This window comes from Hypomesus nipponensis, chromosome 12 (genome assembly GCF_054491055.1).
Source record: "Hypomesus nipponensis isolate SF chromosome 12, ASM5449105v1, whole genome shotgun sequence".
NCBI lineage: Eukaryota > Metazoa > Chordata > Actinopteri > Osmeriformes > Osmeridae > Hypomesus > Hypomesus nipponensis.
The window spans coordinates 13,906,287-13,928,809 of NC_140372.1; the positions used below are offsets into that span (position 1 = coordinate 13,906,287).

The 22,523-nt window shown below is 48.6% G+C and overlaps 1 protein-coding gene across 1 annotated transcript in view; it reads left to right on the forward strand.

Annotated features, from left to right (window-relative positions):
• The first annotated feature begins 15,476 nt into the window (after positions 1-15,476).
• LOC146261625 (tensin-1-like) overlaps positions 15,477-22,523 on the forward strand; it is a 42,798-nt gene continuing 35,751 nt past the window's right edge. The window contains 7 exon segments of the mRNA XM_084667447.1: positions 15,477-15,515; positions 17,204-17,248; positions 19,383-19,432; positions 19,883-20,051; positions 20,215-20,265; positions 20,996-21,118; positions 22,418-22,482. Of these exon segments, the coding sequence (XP_084523573.1) occupies positions 15,495-15,515; positions 17,204-17,248; positions 19,383-19,432; positions 19,883-20,051; positions 20,215-20,265; positions 20,996-21,118; positions 22,418-22,482 (524 nt within the window). The 5' untranslated portion in view covers positions 15,477-15,494.

Consider the following 22,523-nt stretch of genomic DNA (forward strand, 5'->3'; position numbering starts at 1 on the left):
TCCTGTCTGGCCAGAGGGCCTCATCCACAGCTTGATGTTGTCTGTGTTCCGGTTGAATGGCACCCTGTACACGTGTTTCATCCGCATGGCATTCCTGCGAAGAATACGGTCCAATGTAAAGAGGGTGACGGTCTGGACGTTCCTGATTGCAGCATAGTCAGCCAGGATCCTAGTTTGTATTTGTCGGAGTGCGATAGCGTTGTTCTCAAGAACCATATTCACAATTTCAGTCTCCTGTTCGGCTGTAAAAGGGTGTGTTCTTCCTCCATGGTGTGGTTCTCTTTCAGTCCTGCAAAATACAAATACTGTGAGCACACTGTATTCTATTGATATGCAGCATTACAGTACAAGGCAAATAGATGTCGTACCTGTTCTTCATCCTGAAGTTTCTAATGATGGCAGCAACTGTGAAGCGGCTGAGATTTGGTTGGACCTTCTGGCCAGCCTCCCTCATGCTCAAACCATGGTTGAGCACATGGTCTACCATAGTCTCATTAGAGACGACCGTTCTCCTTCTTCTCATCCATCTCCTTCTTCTTCTCCTTCTCCTCCTCTACCTCCTCCTTGTCCTCCTCTTCATCCTTGTCGTCCTCCTCCTACTCTTCCTCCTCCTCTTCCTTCTCTCTTTCCTCCTACTCCTCTACTTGCTACTCCTCCTCCACCTCGTCCCCCTCCTTCTTGTCCTCCTCTTCCTCCTCTCACTCTCACCCCGCTCCTTCTCTGGTTGTCGATCTCTTCAAAGTTCTCCATTGTTCACCAAACAAAACAGAGGTTCAAGGCACTTTTATGTTGCAGTCCTGATTGCAAATTGCTCAACAGATCTGAAAGTGTAGAGATTTTCATATTTGTGTGTTGTAGGTTGATTCTTTGAGATTTTACTTGAGAGGTGTGTGCGACAACTGAGAAAAACTGTAAACTTTGTGGCAACAATTTGGGGAATGCCCTTTCCTGTTGTAGCATAATCATACCCCTATGCACAAGCCAGGTCCATATAGAAAATGTTTTGTTGAATTTGGTTTGAAAGACTTTGACTGACCTGCACAAATCCCTGACCGAAACACCATCAAACACATTTGGGATGAATTCTAGCGCCATCTCGAAGCCAGGTCTAATCACCCAACATCAGTGCTTAACAACGCAATGCTCTTGTAGCTAGTCAACGTGAATTGGAAAGCCTTCCCAGAAAAGTGAAGGCAGCTATAGAAACAAAGTGGGAGTCATCTCCATATTCATACCCGGACATTTTGAAACAAGCGGTTCAGCAAGCAGGTGTCGGAAAACTGAGCGGTGTGCATATTCTATTGACCTGATAGTGCATCTTCACTTTATTTCTCTTGTCTCTCTCATCCTCTATGTCTATCATCCCCTCCACATCTCCGGCCTCGCTCCCTTCTGTTCTTTAGTCTACGTCCTGTCCTTCTTCCTCTCTTCCGTCTCTCTCCCTCTCTCTCCACGTCCTTCTGTCCCTCCCTCTCTCTATGAAAACGCCCCCCCCCCCCATTCTCCTCAATGTTCAGTAGACAAACACACAGAAAGGCCCAGCTGTCGGAGTACAGCTCTCTGGGATGGCTCTGGCAGAGAGAGGCTTTGCTGTTAAAATTAGCCTGCCTACCACTGCTGCCTTAGCCCAGATAAGAAACAGAGAGAGAGAGATGGTGAGAGGGGAAGAGAGAGAAAGAGAGAAGGGGAGAGAGCGCATAAGGGGAAGGGAGAAGGGGACAGTGAGAGGGAAGTAAAGAGAGGGAGGGATTTGCAAAGCGGGCAGATGAGAGAAAGTCGAAGGGGTTTATAGGAATTATACGAGTTTGAGAGAAATATCGAAGGCGGAGAGGTAGGGATGGAGGGGGAGAGGGAGAGGGCACAAAAAAGAGAGGGGGAGAGCCGGGCATGAAGAGAGAGGGAGGGCTAAAATGAAAGTGAGGGAGGGAAAGATAGATGAAAAAGAGTAGGAGAGAAAAATTGGGTTGGGGGGGAGAGTGAGAGAGGGATAGGGAGAGAGAGAGAGAGAGAGAGAGAGAGAGAGAGAGAGAGAGAGAGAGAGAGAGAGAGAGAGAGAGAGAGAGAAGCAAACTGCAGGAGAAAGTGGGCCAGGAGGCCTGGTGGACAGCAGGTCATTCTCATGCTGCACTCTCTGTAGGAGGAGAAAAACCATGATTCAGCTGTTATTATCAAGAAGAAGATGTTCTTCCTGGTCAAAATAAATGTGTATAAACAGAGCGACTATTATAAACTACCCCTCCTGCAAAGGCAGGGAAATCTGATGCAAACAAAAGTTCTGAACTCCTCCCTCCCTGAATTGAAGTTGACCACTCAACCACCAGGTGAGGAACCAGTCAAAAAGTTCAGAAAGAGCTATTTGGAACTGTTTGGAAGTGGCTAGATTTCTATGGGCCATTTTTCAAGAGAACTGCATAGCACTCATTCTGTCTGAGATTCTAGTTTAATTCTGGATGAGTGTAGACAGTAATGTGGTGTTGCTCCTAGTGTAGAGAAAAGTAGGGCGAGGTTTGGCTCCTGCTGTTGTGTAACGCAGCTGTCAAACAGGTTACGCTTCGGGCATTCGATATTTTTCTTGTCACCTCGGGTGCCTTCGTGTAGACTCAGCAAGGTTTGCAACAGAGTAGGCATCCCAGTTTATGGGTGTGTCAGTAGCAGGGGTTCTGAGGAAAAGCGGTGCGTTAGAGCAGTACTGCTCCTCCTGTCAAATGGCCTCCTCATCAGCAATTTCTTACACGTGCCAATCAAAACCACAATTAGAATATAGATCCTCAATCAGTCAATCAAGCACTTTTAACTTGTAGAGCAGTATGTCATCTGTATACTGTAAATTGCAAGGGTTTCCATTGCGTAAATGTTCCAGGCTACTAGCAAAGCTGCCAGACAGCTGTCTAGCTGGTTCTCTACCTAAAATTGCATTAAACTGAACTACAATTTCTTTGTGTAAACAAGCATCCACCTTGGGGCTCTTCAGCTTGAAGCAATGGCCCGATGGAGCTTGATGTTATTGCATTTCCAGTTTGGCACCCGGCTCATTCCGGTCATTTTATTCCATTAACTCCAGTCTAAATATCCCAAACTATGTTCCTTAATAAAAAAAAAATGCTGTTCTCGAACCTGGCTCTATTCATCAACAAATTGTTGGTGAAGACCAATTAGTTTCAAACTAATTTCAAAAAAGTGAAAACTAGAACACTTTTCTTTTTTTCGCTGACATCAAAGCAAGCCAGGAGAACAGCCAGCCAGACAAGCCGGAAGTTTGACATGACGCTGACCGTTGATTTTGTGAGCTTCAATGCGCCACTGAGCACCTTTGCCACAGAAACTAACGGGACCCCATCTTTAAACAGACATGGTGGTGGGTCTTAATAATAGGTCAATGGCTGTAAACGATCGTCTCACATGCATTTTCATCACCTCTATTTTTATGAATTCATTTTTGTTCTTTTCACCCCTCAGGGATCACTACAAAACTTTTGTCAAAAGATCCAGCGCTTTCTTAGTGGAATGTGTTCTGCACACACATGTTGTCACTGAATACCACTTGGACATTACAAAGGAGTGATGAAGTGCCAAATGAAAGAGTGGCAAATAACCAGGGCATTGTACCTCGGCTACAGTTCCGGCAAATAGGGACAATTAGGCTGAAATGGTGTTTTCCTACTTGGTAAGTGAATGCCCATAGCAGTCCTTACCACAAAAGCAGGCAAGATATCCCAAACGGGTTAAGATAAAACAATAGTAGGGACAATCTTAAAACAAGGTTGTTGTCTTTGCCCGTGGGTGTGTCAGAGGAGGTTGTGGTGCCATTGGTCTTGCTCGTGCAGCTCTCCCCGTGTTAGCTGGACTCGGAGGCCCTCTGGGTCACAGCATCAATTCATGAATCATTTTCTTTTGATTCGAAGTCTGATGAATTATTCCGGTCCTAGACGTAGTACTCCATGGGAGAAAAAAAAAAACACAAATACAAATAAAAGTCATCAAATCAAACGTGGGTGAACTTCCATCTCAGCCTGTGTTTACGTTGTCTTAATCTCTGCATATTTGCTCACTTATTTGAACATAGCTCCTGTTTGTGCCGTCCAGAGTGCACGGTGTCATGTGACCTGTGAGGATTCCGCTCTTTGAGAGACTGTCTGGCACCTGTGCCTGTAGTATCGTATGTTAGAGTAACCTCAAAAAGATTTTCAACACATTGCTTGGATGAAGCGTGAGATGAGTTTCATGTTATAGTGTCGTTCATAAAGAACTAGTGTGTCTAGCATTGTCAGTATACACCCTGTGTGGAGTTTGCAGTGGTCTGGAATAGACTAGAATCAAACAGAATCAGGTGGCTTAGCTATCTGGTATCATTGCTCCGCCCCTGGTCCTTCAAGCCCCTTTTCTCTCCTTCCTGTCCTACATGGTTTCCAGGAAGTGTTGCTATGGTGCAATCACAATGGAAGCATCCAACCCTAATGCAGGGTGGCCGGAGAGAGGTCATCTGTGACACACACACACTCATACATATAAACACACATACAGTACATGTTTGCAAATAAACACATGTACTGTAAACACAGTAAGACATGTATAAACACACGTATACACATGCACCAACCTAATACATACACACACACACAAACTTACATACATACGCACACACACACACCTACACATACACACGCAAAGACATTGGATCAAAGCCAACGTTCTCTGGATGCGTGGCCGGTTTCTCTTCTATTATCCACAGTACTGCAATACAGCAGTTGTCTCACCAGGCACACAGTGGCAGTAGCTCCCTCTACTGGTCGCTCAGAGTTACTTCCTCTCTGTGGATGAAACGCAAACGCTTTCATCTGCGTCAGCCCAGAACTCACCAAAAACAGTTACACACTTTCTCTCTCTTTTTTTCCTATCTCTCTCTCTCCGTCGCTCTCTCTCTGTGTCTCACACACACACACACGCACCAGGGGACCACCTGGTCGGATGGTGAGACAGCAGGTGTGGGGATCAAAGTTCACATCATAACATGGCCCATGTCAGTACCTGCCCAAAGGTCACACACACACACGCACACACGCACAAGCACACACGTGCACACACACACACACACACGTTAAAGAGACCACCCACAGAGACGTCGGTTCTGCCCTGTGTATCTACCAGATATCTAGAAGCTGTTTAACAAACTAGTTGATAAACCGTGCATGCCGCTACAGTTGTGTTCACGGGCGAATTTCAAGGCTGTGGCTTGTTGTGGCCACACTGGGGCAGCAGTGAGTCGCAACCGTCCTTATCGTTCTTTGTCTCTTTCTTTCTCCCTCGCCCTTCCCTGCCCTCCTTTTTCCCACCCCTCTCTCGCTCCCTCTCTCTCTCTAGGTCCCCCTGTTCTAGCTTTCACTGTAAATCACACACACACACAGATCAAAACATGAAAGGCTCCACTCTCTCTCTCTCTCTCTCTCTCCCTCTCTCTCCCTCTTTCTCTCTCTGTCTCTCTGAGTCTTCCTTTCTCCGACTCGGTTTCGCTCTCTCATCACACTCACTCTTCCCCTATCTTCCTAACATGGCCAGGAACCTTTTCACACCCAATATGGTTGTCATCCCTACTGCGAAGAGGTGTGTGAATCTGTGTGTGCGTGCATGCTGCGTGCGTGTGTGTGTGCGCGCGCGCCTGTATGCAACAGGGCTCTCCTGTCTGCTCCAGCCTGTCTTGCTGGAGTAGCTTCAGACCAGCTCTGTCCTCCCTTCACCCTGCTGTAGTCTCCCCCCTCTCTCCAGGGGACAGTGGACCCTAGTGGAGACTCATCATGGGACGAGTGACTAGACACTAAACCCTGCTCTCTCTCCTCTCCAGTGTGCACGCTGTCCATCCACAAGAAGTGTGAGCCTAAGGTAAGATGTTGGCCTGGTGTCTCCCAGCATGCTGTGCGTCCGGGACCGAGAGCTGGAGATGGTGTGTGGGCGTGTTGGTGAATTGGAGCGTGAGCGATGGTGTGCGTTGGGATGTGTGGGTGTGTTGGAATGTGGTGGAGTGTTGTGAGGTTTGAAATGCTGTGGGAAGCCCTTTATGCACGTGCGCATACACACACATAAACACACAAACACACACAAATGCCTTGAAAGTAGAGGAAGAAGGAGGATGGGAAAAGGAAGAATGTTGGGAGGAAAGAGAGGAGGACAAGAGAAAGAAACAGCAGGGGAGAGGGTGGAGGAAAGTGGAAGGTTATTTTGGGTTTGCCTCTTTGTGACTGCATTGCAGAGAGGTATGAACAAAATATTTCCCCTCCCCTCTTCTCTCGTCTCCTTTTGTCTCCTCTTCCAGTAACAATTTCCGATCCCCAGGCCAAAGCCAGGGCCCGTGGTTGGAGCTTGGTGGAGTCTATCAACAGTTACACTCACAGCCCTCTCCCCTCCCCCAGTGCTTTCCCCCTCGTGTTAGCTCAGTGGGCCCTAAACATTTACATGTCCTTAATCCAGGGAAACGATCCTTGATGTAAAGAAACAGAACACCATTTAACATCGGCTCTCGCTACGTCTCATGCAGTAAACCGGGGAAGTGAAAGCAGAGTGTGCTGACACTGTGGTCTCGGTCTGCTCTCCGTTTGGGGTCTTGACCGGCTACACCACATATGGCAGCACTGGGACCCAGACTTGGAGAATGTGTATGCTCATCTTTGATCTTGTGTGTCACTGTAGGTGTGTGTGTGTGTGTGTGTGTGTGTGTGTACGTGTGTGAGAGGGATGACAGTAGCTGCTCTGGTCTAGGGCCCCGTGGTCTGTGAGAAGGTTTCTCTCTTCCACTTCTCTCCTCCTCTTTTCTTTCTACACTTTTCTATGTTTCTCTGTTGTTCTTTGTCTCTTTCCTACTTTCTTACTTTCTCTTCAGTCCTCCTCTCTCTCTCTCTCTCTCTCCCTCTCTCTCTCTCTCTCTCTCTCTCTCTCTCTCTCTCTCTCTCTGTAGAGAGAGGTAGTGTGTGTGTTATTGTATCCATACTGTACGGTCAGTGCGTTGTCATGGAGGAGCAGAGGAATGCCATTGGTCGGAGGCTGTGGTGGCTGACTTGGCCAGGATGGATGGAGAGAGTGAGGGAGAGGGGGAGAAAGAGAAAAAGCAAGAAGCTTTTGACCATCATTCTGTCTCTTTTCCAGACCTCAGAACATGCCTGTTCCCTTACCCGAAACGCTCTCCCTTTAAAGAACATCATCTGTGTGTGTGTGTGTGTGTGTGTGTGCGCATGTGTTTTGGTGTTTTCAACACTACTCCACCAGCTATCGTCAGGAAACATCTGACCATGATCTCCTCCCACTCCCTGGAACAGGAAACAGCCTGTCAGTCCACTTGTTGTCAACAACACTGCAGTGTTGACCAACCAGCTACTATGACAACATCACTGACCCCTCCAAACTGGCCTGGTAGACCCCGACAGCCCCGAAGGCCAGCCTAGCAGCTAGTTTACATGCTGTGTGTGTGTGTGTGTGTGTGTGTGTGTACTGTTAGGCTGCAGGGGTCAATTTCTGACCACCTAAATAATACTGCATACTTTAGTGTTTGCAGTTTTTCAAACAAGATTCCTGTTTGGACTCTCGGCGTAACTGTGCGGGAGTGCGTGTGGAGTGACCGTGCCAGCGTCCCCTGTGTTGTCAGGAGGATTCACACTTCTCTAATCACCAGTCACCTTTGATCTGCTTGGATCTCTGGCTGACCACAGCCCCCAAAGAGGCCAGGTTTGTGACCTGGAGCTGGCTTCTGGCTTGACCAGCCTAGACCAAGACCAGCACTGGGTGAGAGGGATGGAGGGAGAGAGTGGCAGGGAGACAGGAAGGGAGAGAGAGGGAGGGCTGGAGGGAGGGAGACAGGGAAGGAGGGAGGGAGACAAAGAGGAAGGGAGGTATGTAGGGAGAGAGGGAGGCAGGGAGGCAAAGAGGGAGGGAGGTAGGTATGTTGGAAGAGAAGGAGGGAGGGTGGTGAGCCAGAAGAGAGGGAGGGAGGCAGTCAGGGAGGTGGAGGGAGCGTGTTGTGGTGTCAGCCTGGTCTGTCTGTCTGGGAGTAGATGAGGGGAGGCTGGCCTTATATAGCCTGCAGTTACTCCCAGCTGCTTTCTGGAGGGCTGAAGCCAGACCAATTAAGTTAGGATCCTGGAGAAGTCAAGAGGTGCAAGAGCTACACCTACACACACACACACACACACATACAGAGTAATACACTCACAAACACAGAGCGATGCACACACACACATAAGCACACTCATTCCCTCGTCGGTCTCACTGGCTCTCTGGCACGCGTTTGGGATTACTCCTGTTGTTTTGAACTGAGGGGGAAACGGACACACTGTGGGAGTCTCTCTCCCCCTCCCCCTCGTTCTCTCTCCCCTCCTGACTCTGGACAGAGTCTGCAGACAGACAGAACACAGAGGTAGCGAGAGGAGGGCGAGACAGAGAAGGAGAGAGAAGGTGAGAGAGAGCAGGTAAGAGAGACAGCATAACAATGTGTGTACGTGTGTTTGTGTTACCTAGTGTATTGTCTGAGATGATGCCATCGGTCAGCACGGGTGAATGTGTGATGTGAGATGTTTTTGGATTGGCTGTGTCTCCCTCTCTCTGGCCCGGTCTTTCTATCACTGGTGTGTCTTCCTCTGGCCTGGTCTCTCTCCCTCCAGGCTGGTATGTCTTCCTCTGGCCTGGTCTCTCTCCCACCAAGCTGGTCACTCTGTGACCTTGTCCCTCTGTGGCCTTGTCTCTCTCTGGTTTGGTCTCTCCCTCTCGCTTGTTCTTTCTCTCTCCAGACTGGTCTCTCTCAATGACCCGGTGAAGGGGATCTGTGTTTGTGTTGAAATAACCAACATCAGACGGAAGTTAGCCATGGCCCTTACAGGGAACCATCTCTTCCACGATGTGTGCTCTTGTTTGAGGAGGGGCGGTTCAGTGAGTCTGAGAATATCTTTGATGACATGTCACATTTCAAATTCAGGTGAAAATCCTATGCATGTGTGTGTCTCTATCACTTGCTACACCCTACATTAACAAGACATGAGTGGTGTGTATGCATGTGGGTAGGGAAAGAGTATCCCTGTGGGACTTCTCTGGGAGAGTTCATCTGAGTTTCTGTGTGTGTGTGTGTGTGTGAGAGAGAGAAAGAGAGAGAGAGAGAAAGAGAGAGTGAGAGAGAGAGAGAGAGAGAGAGAGAGAGAGAGAGAGAGAGAGAGAGAGAGAGAGAGAGAGAGAGAGAGAGAGAGAGAGAGAGAGAGAGAGAGAGAGGAGCCTTTCATGTTTTGATCTGTGTGTGTGTGTGTGTGATTTACAGTGAAAGCTAGAACAGAGGGACCTATTTTAGAGGTGTTCTGGACAGAAAGATGAAGACAGACAGGGAGAAACTGAATTCAAATTCTGGGCAGTCAAAACGACCAAATCCAAGCCAAGGCCCTAAACATTCACATCCAGTCACTGCCACAGATAGATAAAAGATAAAGGAGAAGCAAAATATTTTCTTACGAATGAAGCAACAGCACGAAGGAGAGTCTTACAAAGAGACACAGTATGTACAGTATATTGTCTCTCTTCACCCCTTTTTCTCTCCTCTTCCTGCATCCTCGACTGACCCTCTGAGTGGGAACTCAGACATGCAACCTAAAGCAGTCACCCCTGAACTCTGAACCCATCCTGGATGTTAACTAAATAGAAGAGGTCAAAGGTTGCAGACTTGTATATCATCTTTCCTCTTTACACTTCTCTGCGCTCCCTTCCCATCCCCTCCCCTCACCTCCTCTCCTCTCTCAGTAAGGAGAGGCATCGAGACGGCTGTGTTTCAAGGTTAGGTGATGAGGGAGCGGAGATGAGTGAATAGGTGATTACCTCACCCAAGGTCTCACCATGTTGTCTGCCATCCTAGACGGAGTTTTATGGCGTGGAAAAGTCTGCCGCCACGCTGTGTGTGTGTGTTGGATACTGGTGATGGACATTGAGTGACCTGGATACCGTTGACTGGAAGTGTGTTGTTCAGCTGCAGATACCGCTTTTGATGTACACACACATAGACACACATACACACACAAACAGTGGTAAGTAATATACCCTATCCTCCAGACATCTCTCTGTCTCTCTCTGTCTCTCTCTCTCTCTCTCTCTCTCTCTCTCTCTCTCTCTCTGTCTGTCTCTCCTTATCCTTTTCTCTCCCTTTTTATTCTACCTCCATCCATCCCTCTCGGTCCCCCTCGCTCTCTTCGAGTGCGTGGCGTAATTCTGCCAGCGAGCGTACATTACCCTGGCAGGACTACAGTGCAACTCAGTGTTGCCATCTCCAGCGTCAGGGCAGGAAGGAATGCGCGCCCTCTATTACAATACAACCGGATTTATGATCACCTCGAATCAAACAGAGACCGGGTCCATCTATAAATCCCCCCAGAGAGCCGTTTGAGCTCCGGTCCTTATTTAGCCTCTCTGTGTGAGACTGAAGTATTTACTTGCCCAGGCAGTCTGCCATTGGGTTGGTGGTGGTTGCAGAATTTGTGTGCATGAGTTTGTGTGTGTGTGTGTGTTCCGTGGTAGCTCTTGTGTGGGCAAGAAAGGGATCCAAGATTGTGAAGAGGTGTTCCTTGGAGATGCACCCTAAACATCAAATAGTGCCCCAATCTGTTGAGCCCCTCTAGCCCCAGATGAGGCCCTCTGGCTGGGGTGGGAGTGTGAACAGGCCTGGGTGGCTGGCTAGAGGTCTGGATCTGCCCTTTAAGAACCCCCCTTGTGATGTGTGGAGAAGATTAAAAGCCCTTCTTAGCCCCCCCCCCCCCCCCTTCTCTCTCTCTCTCTTTCCCTTTCTCTGTTTCTGCCAACTGTCGAGTAAACATAGCCAGCACACCTACATTTCTGGTGAGAGAGGCTTGAAAAAGGAGGAGGGGAAGAGAGAGGAGGAGTAGAGAAGGAGAAGAAGAGGAGAGGGGTAGAGAGGGAGGAGAAGAGAGGTGGCTGGGTTAAGCACATGAACTAACTTGCACAAGCTGCAGGGACAGCCCAGAGGCTACACACATACACACACCCACACCCACACACACACACACATGCAAACCAGCTTGTCCCATGGATCCCGTGAAGTCTAACAGGGAGTATTTGTTGTCCCACTTGTGTTGCTATAGTAACCTCATAAACCTACAGAAGTCCCAGGTAGCTGTTAGGGGGGTTGTTATTGGGGGGTGTGAGCACACACAAACATAGGCTACATGCATTCAGCATGACTGGAAATTATGGACCATGTTTATCTAGAGACTAAAGGTATAACGTATTTAATCTAAATTGGTGAATCAGTAAATCTAAATAACATTTATTTTATATAGGGCTGTGAAAAATAACGCGTTAACGCGTTATGATTAAATTACAAGATTAATTCGTTATTTTTGTTTAACGCATTTAACGTAATATAACCACAATTCCACCCAATCTGTAACTTCTGGATGAGAAGTTCGTGTTCCAAAAAAACTAAGATGGAACATCCAATAAAAACCAAAGAGATGCACACTCTGCGGCATGGCTCCAGACTGCGACCAAATGGTTGCATTTTGCGACAAGTTTTTGAGTCAGTGCAAGCATTTTTTACAAGCACTCACTACAAATGTTGAATTAATTGGGTGTGCACAATGTCAGCACACGTTAGCAACAACGCAGATACGTCGTTCTAGTAAGACAGCGATATCAGCTTTCCTTATGCATTAGTAACGTAGCTTAAAGTCTAGGAAAGTTGAGGCTATTTTTCGCTAGGTACCTATAAACCTAGCTAAAAGTCTTGGAAAGTTTAGGATATGTTTCGCTAGGTTCCAACGAACATGTCTTAATCTGCCAGACAAGTGGGTGCCCCTTCATTCTTTTGGTGAGCAGTTTCACGAGCCCTTCTTACCCGGCGTCATGGAGCCTAGCAGTTAAATACTTATTTAGCACTAGCGTTGCTACTGTATCCCTGCCCGTGTTTGAGCTGTTGCGCTTTTATACTCGGCAAGTATCGTGTTGAAAAGTGCATCATACATTTAAGTCATTTAGCTAAGACTTGCATGTACAGTACGTAATGTCACATTAAATAATGTTTTTAAACTCGAGCTTAGGTTATATGGTGAGTTGCAGGGGCGATTCTAGGATCAGACCTATAGGGGTGCTCAGCCCCCAATGAGAATGTGACATGAATACAGTGCCTTGCAAAAGTGCTAAACGTAAACCCCCTTGCTAATATAAATCCCTAATTTCACTGGATAACAATTAATACATTTATGTATTATTATGCAAAATATTGAATGAAAAAACTAAGGATGTCCCTTTCTTCATGAACTACCAGCATCAAATGATAATAAACAATATATTTAAGAAAATATAAAAAAAAATATTAGGAGTGCTTAAGCACTGAATTGTACCCTCTCCAGTTACATTAATAAATGCATTGCAGGTCAATATAAGGTGTGCCCCTTAATTTTCTGCTTGCGCTCCTAAAATTTTCAGTAGCTAATGTGCTCCTAGTAAAAAAAGTCAGTCTGGAGGCCTGCTCTGCAGGAAGACGTTTTCACTCAGGATAAGAGCGTCTGCTAAATGACTGAATGCTAAATGACTGAATGTGATCGTTTCACCGAAGCAATACCAGCCTAAAGTAACCTATACCACTTCAACGCGAAGCATGCGTTGGTCGGCGAGGGGAGTTCAAGTAGAATGCGCCAAACCACCGAACAGCATAGGGCCCTCACTAAGTCTGCCTGTGACAAGGTGACTATTACAGTTGCCAAATGTATTGCAAAAAGCTGTAGACCGATTGATATTGTTGAGGACGAGGGGTTCACCAAAATTTTGCGAGTGGCAACGGGTGACTCAAACATCAAGGTACCGCAAAATTAAAGACGCACACTAATGACAAAAATTCGGAAAAACGGTAATATGTGATTAATCATGATTAATCCACAGAAACCTGTGATTAATTTTATTAAAAATGTTAATCATTTCACAGCCCTAATTTTATAGTAACCTGCCTGCCTGCCTGCCTGCCTGCCTGCCTGCCTGCCTGCCTGCCTGCCTGCCTGCCTGCCTGCCTGCCTGCCTGCCTGCCTGCCTGCCTGCCTGCCTGCCTGCCTGCCTGCCTGCCTGCCTGCCTGCCTGCCTGCCTGCCTGCCTGCCTGCCTGCCTGCCTGCCTGCCTGCCTGCCTGCCTGCCTGCCTGCCTGCCTGCCTGCCTGCCTGCCTGCCTGCCTGCCTGCCTGCCTGCCTGCCTGCCTGCCTGCCTGCCTGCCTGCCTGCCTGCCTGCCTGCCTGCCTGCCTGCCTGCCTGCCTGCCTGCCTGCCTGCCTGCCTGCCTGCCTGCCTGCCTGCCTGCCTGCCTGCCTGCCTGCCTGCCTGCCTGCCTGCCTGCCTGCCTGCCTGCCTGCCTGCCTGCCTGCCTGCCTGCCTGCCTGCCTGCCTGCCTGCCTGCCTGCCTGCCTGCCTGCCTGCCTGCCTGCCTGCCTGCCTGCCTGCCTGCCTGCCTGCCATCCTGCCTTCCTGCCTTCCTGTCTGTTGCTGTTGTACACTGATACTGTCAACACAAGGAAACTGTAAACATCCGTGCACACACACACGCAAAACATACACACGCAACCACACACACATGCAATCACTGCTTGTCACTTGACTCTTGAAGCAAAAAAACATCCTGTTGATAGTTGTGGTGTGCTTTCTAGGACCAACCAGTAAGAAACAACCAGTCAGCCCTTCAGTAGCTAACTCTGGACTGAACTCTCTTGACTTCAGATCAAAAGGTTGCAGGTTCAAATCTACTTCTGTACATTATTTTCAATAAAACCATCTATTAGTGAATACATTATGACATTATCATCAGTCACTCCACTACAGTACCAAGAGCATGCTTCTCCGATGACTGAGTGCTGCTTGATAATCTGAGGATGGACCTACTGATTGGTTGAGAGACAAGTGTTTGATATGAGGATGTCATTTCCTTGTCGATCGCTTAGGACATTCTGTCAGTGAAGCTTTTCTAACCCTGTCTTTGGTTTGCCAGGGAGAGAGAAGCGCCTATACCAAATCTATGCACCATGTTCTGCACTTCACCTTGTTCAAAAACGAATGACAATGCTTTCAATACAAAAACGAAAAGTGATGTTTGGTACAATAACACAATCGACACAGGGGAACAAGAAAACCTACATAACGTAGTAAAATTGCCAAATAAACATGCCTACCCCAAATAATGCCTCGCTAATAAAGAGTGAAAACCCCTGGGCAGCTTTAACGTCCCCTTCTCCCTGTGCAAGGAGCCAAACTGAACAAACTGAACTCTAACGCGTGTAGTCACAATCAAAAATAATACAACATTAATCGAGACAAACGCGAGCTCAAAACACAACTAACTCCGAATGGCAGACAGCAATGAAACACAGGTGGGGTTTAAATGGAAGCCAGGCAAACGGCTGATTGGTCGGGAGCAGTCGCATGGAGTTGAAAATAGAAGTTGACGAGACAATCACAGACAGGCACCTGAATGTACGAATGTGAGTGAGGGGAGACACAGAAGGGAAGACAACACACAACAATACGGACACACAGAAATACTGTCTAACGTGGCGACAACAGAGGCTAGCTGGAAAGCCAAACAGGAAGCAGCATTGTTTAGTGTTAATTATGTTGTTGTGTTTTTAGTCTATCTATTGTTTCCACTTACACATGGTTGGCATAAACAGCCCTCCCTCCCTCCTTCTCTCAACCTCCTGTGACATCTTGTTCTTGCTTCTGTTTCTCCTCCTCGCCCTCCTTCTCCTCCCCCTCGTTGCCCTTCTCTTCGCCCTCGTTCTCCTCCTCCTCGCCCTTCTCTTCCTCCTCCTCACCCTCCTTTTCCTCCTCATTCTTCTCTCTGTGATGGAGGGATGCATTGTGTTTTTTGCTGCAGTAACTTTTTACCTCTCTCTCTCTCTCTCTCTCTCTCTCTCTCTCTCTCTCTCTCTCTCTCTCTCTCTCTCTTCCTCTCCCTCCCTCTCTTTACTTCTATCCCTCCCTCTCTTTACCTCTCTCCCCCTCTCTCTCCCTCTCTTTACCTCTCTCTCCCTCTCTTTACTTCTCTCTACCTCTCTCTACGTCTTCTCCTTTTCTCCCTCTCTGTCCCTTTCTGTCTACATCACTCTTTTTCTCCCTTTTCCCCCTGTTTTTTTGTACTCTTTCTGTCTTATTCTCACTCTTTCTTTCGCTCTCTCTTTAAACTCTTTTTCAAATTCTCTGTCTAGCACTCTCTCTTTCTTTCTCTCTCTCTAATCCTGTTATTTCACATTAAACCTTCATTAGCAGCCAGAGGCAGTGAAAGCTAAACCAATCAGCATCAGCCTAAGTCCTTCTCACTGACATTCCTAATAATCTCCCCTTGACTGCTGATTGGGGGTGCGTGTATAGTATGTGTCTGTGCGTGTGTGTGTGTGTCAACGTGTGTGTGCATGTAAAGTGTGTGTGTTGTTGAGTTTCATGTCCAGACCTAACCCTCTCCTCTCTCTGTCTCCGCAGGCCTCCACAATATGCCCCATGCCCACCAGCCATGAGCTGGTGAGTACACACCGCTTCTAGCACAGGACCAACATACTGTGTGTGTGTGCGTGCGGAGGGGGAGCTTATGTCGTGTGTCTTTCCGTGTGTGCGTGTTTGTGTGTGTATGTTATGCCTTTCTGCTCGATCTGTATGAGTCACAGAATGCGGCACAGTGTGGAAACTGCAGTTTAACGGCAGATATAACTGCAGGCTTGTTACTAATACTGATAGAAGATGAACTAGATAGCTGTAAGACCTAAATAAAACTGCGTCTACTCACCGGCTGTGAGTGCACATTAGTTAGGGTGTGTGTGTGTGTATGTGCATGCATGTGCATGTTTGGTGTATATTTGTGTATGTGTGTGTGTGTGTGTGTATGGGTATGTGTGTGTATATGCATGCATGTGTATGCTTGTGTATGTGTGGGTGTGTATGTGTGTGTGTATGTGCATGCATGTGCATGTTTGGTGTGTATTGGTGTATATGTGTGTGTGTATGGGTATGTGCGTGTATATGCATGCATGTGTATGCTTGTGTATATGTGTGTGTGTATTTGTGTGTGTCTGTAGCCCACTCTGACTTTGAGACACAGGCGTGTGTATGCATATGGATGATGGGGGAAGACCACAGTGGTTGTGAGCAGTTACAGCCGTCTCAACCCAAACGACCATGTTCGGCGCTGGTCCTCTGCCCTTAACGTTTATCTCCGTCTGATGCCGTGTCGGAATGGCAAACGCACCATGGTGAAAACGACCACCAAGCTCGGGGTTTCATGGGAATGTTTCCCCTCAAATGCTATCTCAGGATCCCAAGTTGTGCAACATGCTTAATACAGACATTCCAGGATGAACTTGTGACCTTGTGTGTGTTCAGACTCCGGGGTCACAACCCCTCACTGTGTCTCTCTTAATTCTCTCTCATGTCGTCTTGGAATTGTGGATGAAAAACACGCACGGAGGTCATGGGTTCAGATCCCACCTATCTTCAACACAGCTGATAGATGACTGCTTTCCTTCCCTCCCTCACTCCCAACCACCCACCCACCGTCCTTCCTCCCTCTTTCTAAGGCTTTCCTCCCCCTCTCCTCCCACTACCCTACAGAAGGATACATAGTTGAAAGAGAATAGATAAAAAACAAACTGCAGTGTAATTCCCTCGTTGTCCATAAGTGGGTGCTTGTGTCCAGAGCACCTCCACCTTGACCAGAGAATATCCCAAAGACTGTTACAAGCCCTAAGAGTGACCCAGGAGCTGAGTGTTTATCCTGTATTCGATTCCATAATCAAAACAACCTCACCTATGCTCCAAACATCAGTGCTGGTTGCGTGTGGACCATGTCCTTTTTAGGAGGCTGACTGACGGAGAGCCTGGCCCAGGGAACAGCTCCTCATCCTGGACGCTGGCAGGAGCCGGGGCCCTGGTCTGCTCCTTTGGCACGGAGCTTTTTTCCTAAACATGGGGATCATCGTTGAGCTATTTGAATGTGTGTGTTTTGTGAGGTGGGGGATTGTGTGTGTGTTTCAAATTGCCTGTGGATGCGTGCCCTTTTATGTGTGGTGTGCTCTGTTTCTCTGCGAGATCTCAGTCGTCGACTCTCCTTTTTTCAACATTTTCTCCTTTTTCTCCCTCCCTCCCTCCCTCCCTCCCTCCCTCCATCTCTCTCCCTCCCTCTCGGTCTCTCTTTCTCTCTCTGCTCTCTCTCTCAGCCTCCCGGTACTCCTCAGCTCCCTCTGAAGCATGTAGAAACACCGGTAAGTGGTCCATGCTCTTCATCGCGTGTTTCCACTCTCTCCTCCTCGTCATCCTCTTTTCTCACTCACACACGCGCGCACGCGCACACATGCTGAGTCATACTGTGTCGATACGAGTGTCTGTCTCCAGTGGACATGAGACTGGACATGAGATTGACCGTCCAAATAAAGTACTGAATTGAATTGAATAGAGAAAGATACTGTTTAAGGGAAAGAGGGGGAGAGAGATAGAGAGAGAGTTAGAGAGATTTGGAGCATTCTTGCAGTTGGAGGAAAAAACCGAACATGGAAATGAGAAGGTTAAGAACGGCTGGAGGGAGACTACGGCACACAGTCACACGCGTAGGAGGAAGAGAAGGAGTACACTAGAGGAGATGGTAGAGAGGAATGTGTGTGTGTGTGTGTGTGTGTGTTACTGATCAGGATGTGTCAGACCTGCTATGTATAAACCCAGTTCTGTGCTGCGCGTGAGGACAGAGGAAGGCATGCAGGAATGTTTATTTGGTTAGCTTCTAGAAAACGAGCAGGATCTGGTAGTGTGTATGCATGTGTGTCTGCTTGTTCCCCTTTGTATTTATAATTGAGTCAGTATAGGGCCTGTTAGTGTCAACAAAAGTGTACCCTGGAATACATTCAGGGTGAGGAGAGGAGGGGAGAAGAGGAGAGGGGAGGAGAGTAGAGAGGAGGAGAGAAGAGGAGAGGAGAGGGGAGAAGAGGAGAGGGGATGAGGAAAGAAGAAGGGAGGAGAGGAACGGGGAGGAGGGGAGGGGAGAGGGAAGAAAGGCAAGAAGAGACGAGGAGGGACGAGGCAAAACAACAGCGTTAAGGGGAAGGGAAAGGAAAAGAACGGTGTGTCACTAACCCAGCACGGCAAAGAGGGAGGGATGTGAGAGCGAGAGAAAGAGAAAAGAGCACGCAACAAAACAAAAGAAGCACAGAGTGAAGGAAAATAGCTGAGAGAAAGAGAGAAGAGAAGAAAAGGGACATGGGGTCCATTCTCCTCTATGGACTACATTCCCCAGACTCATCCTTGTCTGCGAGGTCTACTGCTCATTAGGGACTGAGCCGGGATTGGGTGCATTTGACCCACATTCAGGAAGGCAGGTGTTTGATAACAGGGTGATAGGGCTGGTTACCCAGCCATGCCCATGGGCGGGTTCATCCATTGGCCTTTTGCCTCGCTGCATTTTTCCTGGAGGCGGAGCATACGACACATGTGGAAGGTAGGCCATGCCCAACCAGGAAGTCCAGTGGTTTGAGTGACATACTGCAGCAACTGATTTTCAAAAGTATCTGTGCTGCTTTACATTTACCTGTTGTCATTTAGCAGACACTCTTATCCAGAGCGACTTACAGTAACTACAGGGACATTCCTCCGAGGCAAGTAGCATGAAGTGCCTTGCCCAAGGACACAACATCATTTTTGGCAGGCCCGGAACCGAACCGGCAACCTTCTGATTAATAGCCCGATTCCCTAACCGCTTAGCCATCTGACCCCCTCTTTGCTTTGACCACGGAGTTGTTCTCTGTGATGTGGGTAGGGTTTGGCTGGGTCTGGGTGGGTACGTTTGCATGCTCACAGCTGGTTCAGATGAGGAGGCAGAAGGCAAGCTACGCAAACAAACACATGCACACACATTGCCCTGCGTGCAGTTAGAACTCAACAGACAACATATGTTACATGCTGTATCATGTCCTCTCCCCCCACAGCCTGCTAGAGTAAAACACAATGCACAGATCTGCTACAGCATCTGCCCAGCTTGTTCAGAACAGTGTGTGGGTGTGTCTTTAACTTCCAACTGTATTGGTCTTGGTCCTGCTCCTGGTCCGAATTCTGGGTATAGTCGAGAGTAAAGTCTGAGTGTTGGAAGGTTAGAGCAGCTCTCCAGTCAGCTATCTACAATAGAAGCTCTAGGAGACAGTCTAAATGCAGACAAACTAGAACCATCTTTGAACACACACATCGACAGGTCTCCTCTCCACTCCGCTCTGCTCTCCTCTCCGCTCTCCTTTCCTCATCACACTGATCCAGTGACAGTGATGTACCTCTCCCAGAACATGGTTGCCACGGCGTTGTTCTGGGGTTCCAGTGTTGTTGTGCTTGACATGTTGGTCGATGTTCTGTGTGTTCCAGGGCTCGACCAGGTCCTGTAAGAGTGTGGAGACCCGCAGAAGACCTTCACGGTAAGACTCTAACCCCAACACTCCCAACCCCCTAATGCATGGACGCACACCCTCAGAGACCGAGGTTCCAATCCCGGTGTTTGTCATCTTGGCTTCAGCTGTGACTTTTGAGGAGGGTGAGGACTCCTCTCGTCCGTGGGATGTCTCTGCTCCAAACGAATGTTCCATAGGCATCGCACAACCCAACCTGCCTGTTGCCTATCGACTGTTGGCCTGGCTGGGTGTGTGTGTGGGGGGGTGGGAGGGGGGGTTAGGGCTGGGGGGGGGGGGGGGGGGGGGGGCGCTGATCATGAGGATTGCGCAACTGCAGCTTGGATCAATTTGTTGTATTGTAGGAGAGCTGGAGGACTGTCAACTCGGTTTCTGAGAGAGGCCCGTCTGAATGACTTCCATGACACACGCGTGTGTGTGTGTATGTTTGTGTGTGTGTGTGCGTGCTCCGTCCTGCAGTGTGAGCGTGCCGCAGGCCATGGAGGAGAGCTCTGAGGTGGACCTGGTGTACATCACAGAGAGGATCATCTCCCTGTGCTTCTCCAGCACTGTGGAGGAGAACATCTACACCTCCAGCCTGACAGAGGTGGCCTCCATGCTGCACTCCAAACATGGGGAACACTACCTGGTGAGAGAGTGGGTGTGTGTGTGTGTGTGTGGATGGGGGTAGGCTTGTTTGCGTATGTGTGTGTGTGTGTGTTGTATGTAAGTACGTGTACCTCTCTGTTTCCTTTGTCACGCTCTGTCAACAGACAAATCTCCTTCTGATGTTGTGTTGTTTGTGGTTTCAGCTTCTCAACCTGAGTGAACGAAGAAATGATATCATCAAACTCAATCACAAGGTCAGACACACACACAAACGTGTGTGCACGCACACACACACACACACACACACACACACACAAACCACAAACTCACGCCTACACAGAAAACACACACGGACACCCGCGCAATCCGACATCAATTTGGTGCATGTGTGTGGTTGTGTGTGTCTGTCTGCGTGTGTGTGGTTGTGTGTCTGTCTGCGTGCGTGTGTGTGTGTGTGGTTGTGTGTCTGTCTGCGTGTGTGTGTGTGTGTGGTTGTGTGTCTGTCTGCGTGTGTGTGTGTGTGGTTGTGTGTCTGTCTGCGTGTACGTGCGTGTGGTTGTGTGTCTGTCTGCGCGTGCGTGTGGTTGTGTGTCTGTCTGTGTGTGTGTGTGTGTGGTTGTGTGTCTGTCTGCGTGTGCGTGCGTGTGGTTGTGTGTCTGTCTGCGCGTGCGTGTGGTTGTGTGTCTGTCTGCGTGTGCGTGCGTGTGGTTGTGTGTCTGTCTGCGCGTGCGTGTGGTTGTGTGTCTGTCTGTGTGTGTGTGCGTGTGGTTGTGTGTCTGTCTGCGTGTGTGTGCGTGTGGTTGTGTGTCTGTCTGTGTGTGTGTGCGTGTGGTTGTGTGTCTGTCTGCGTGTGTGTGCGTGTGGTTGTGTGTCTGTCTGTGTGTGTGTGTGTGTGGTTGTGTGTCTGTCTGCGTGTGTGTGCGTGTGGTTGTGTGTCTGTCTGTGTGTGTGTGTGTGTGGTTGCGTGTTCCCCCCATCCTCCAGGTGTTGGATTTCGGCTGGCCAGACCACCACGCCCCGGCGCTGGACAGAATCTGCAGCATGTGCAAGGCCATGGACACCTGGCTGAACACAGAGCCCTGCAACGTGGTGGTGCTGCACAACAAGGTGAGGGGAAGGACACCGAGGGGCCCCGTCTCGACACTGTTACACAGTGGAAGGGTGGATTTAGGGGGGGGGACGCATCTCAATCCTCTCAGCCAGATTCCTTCACTGTGTCCATGTTGCGAGAGAGAGGGTGAAGACGCATGTCGATAGTTTGGTCAGCCTTCCGTCTTCCTGGGAGGAAGATTCGCACAGGCCTCATCTCATTCCCCTGCTTATCTCTGTCTCTCGTCTATACTGATGCGAGGAAGTCAATGTGCTGTGCCGGGCAATGGGGGGCGCTGTTCTGTCACCTCCCACGAGGAGCCCCTCTGTGTTGCTCAGCGAGCAGGCCCCACACCCGCTTGACGGCTGAAGTTCCGGAAAAAAGGGTCACACATCCACATGCGTCGGTCTCCATGGCGCAGTTGTCGTCAAAGTGGCCCTCACAGGCCCATTTTGCGTGGGACAGTTTTATGTCTCCATGAATTAAAGTTTATCGCGGAGGCACAGAAAGTTATTCAGTCGCTGTCTGGCAACAGTCATCCATGCAGAGCTTAAGTGGTCCTTGTTACCAGAATAGCCCGATTTATTATCAGCCGTACTCGATGAATCTCGTAGAGGGAAACTCTGTCGGTATCAATCGGTCAGTGTTAGAGGGTTGACTTGATAGCACCGTGGGGAGAAGTTTGATTCAGGAGAGGATGAAATGCATACACAGAGCTGTGGCAAGCAGCACGTTGCTATGGTTACGGATCCTCGTTGTGAAACGCAAGCTTGTTTGGTGGGAGGGGAAAACTGAGGCTTCATTTAAACGAGTAAAAAAAAAAAGAAAAGAAAAAGGCGAAGAAAAAAAAAGACTTTTGAGTTAGATGTGATTTGGCCAGCATTGCCCGGAATGTTCTGCTTGCTAAATGAGCTGAAGGGTCAGGTCCTTTGTTCTACATCACTATTTTTAGGTGTTACTTTTTTAGGGACAAAGAATGGCAGTATGGTTAATGACAGCTTGATTCTGTTCCTGCCTGATGCAGAAAAGAATGACCCGATCAATCAAATCAAATTCACAAGAAGATACACAACCTTCTGATGTATGTAGGTGTAAACCATGCTGAGCTTTCAATCTGATCACTAAGATACTGTTGTACCTATTTATCTTCCTCTCTATCTCTGTACATCTCCGTCTCTTTACCTCCATCTTGCCCCCACTTCTTATTTGTCTCTCTCTTTTTCGTACACCTCTCTCACTGTATGTCTTTGTCTCCCTCTCCCTCTCTCTCCCTTTGTGTGTGTATGTGTGCCTCTCTCTCTCTTATCTGTCTGCAGGGTAACAGAGGGAGAACAGGGGTGGTGGTAGCAGCCTATATGCACTACAGCAACATATCTGCCAGGTACCCATGTTCCGCTGGAAGATACACACACGTCACACACT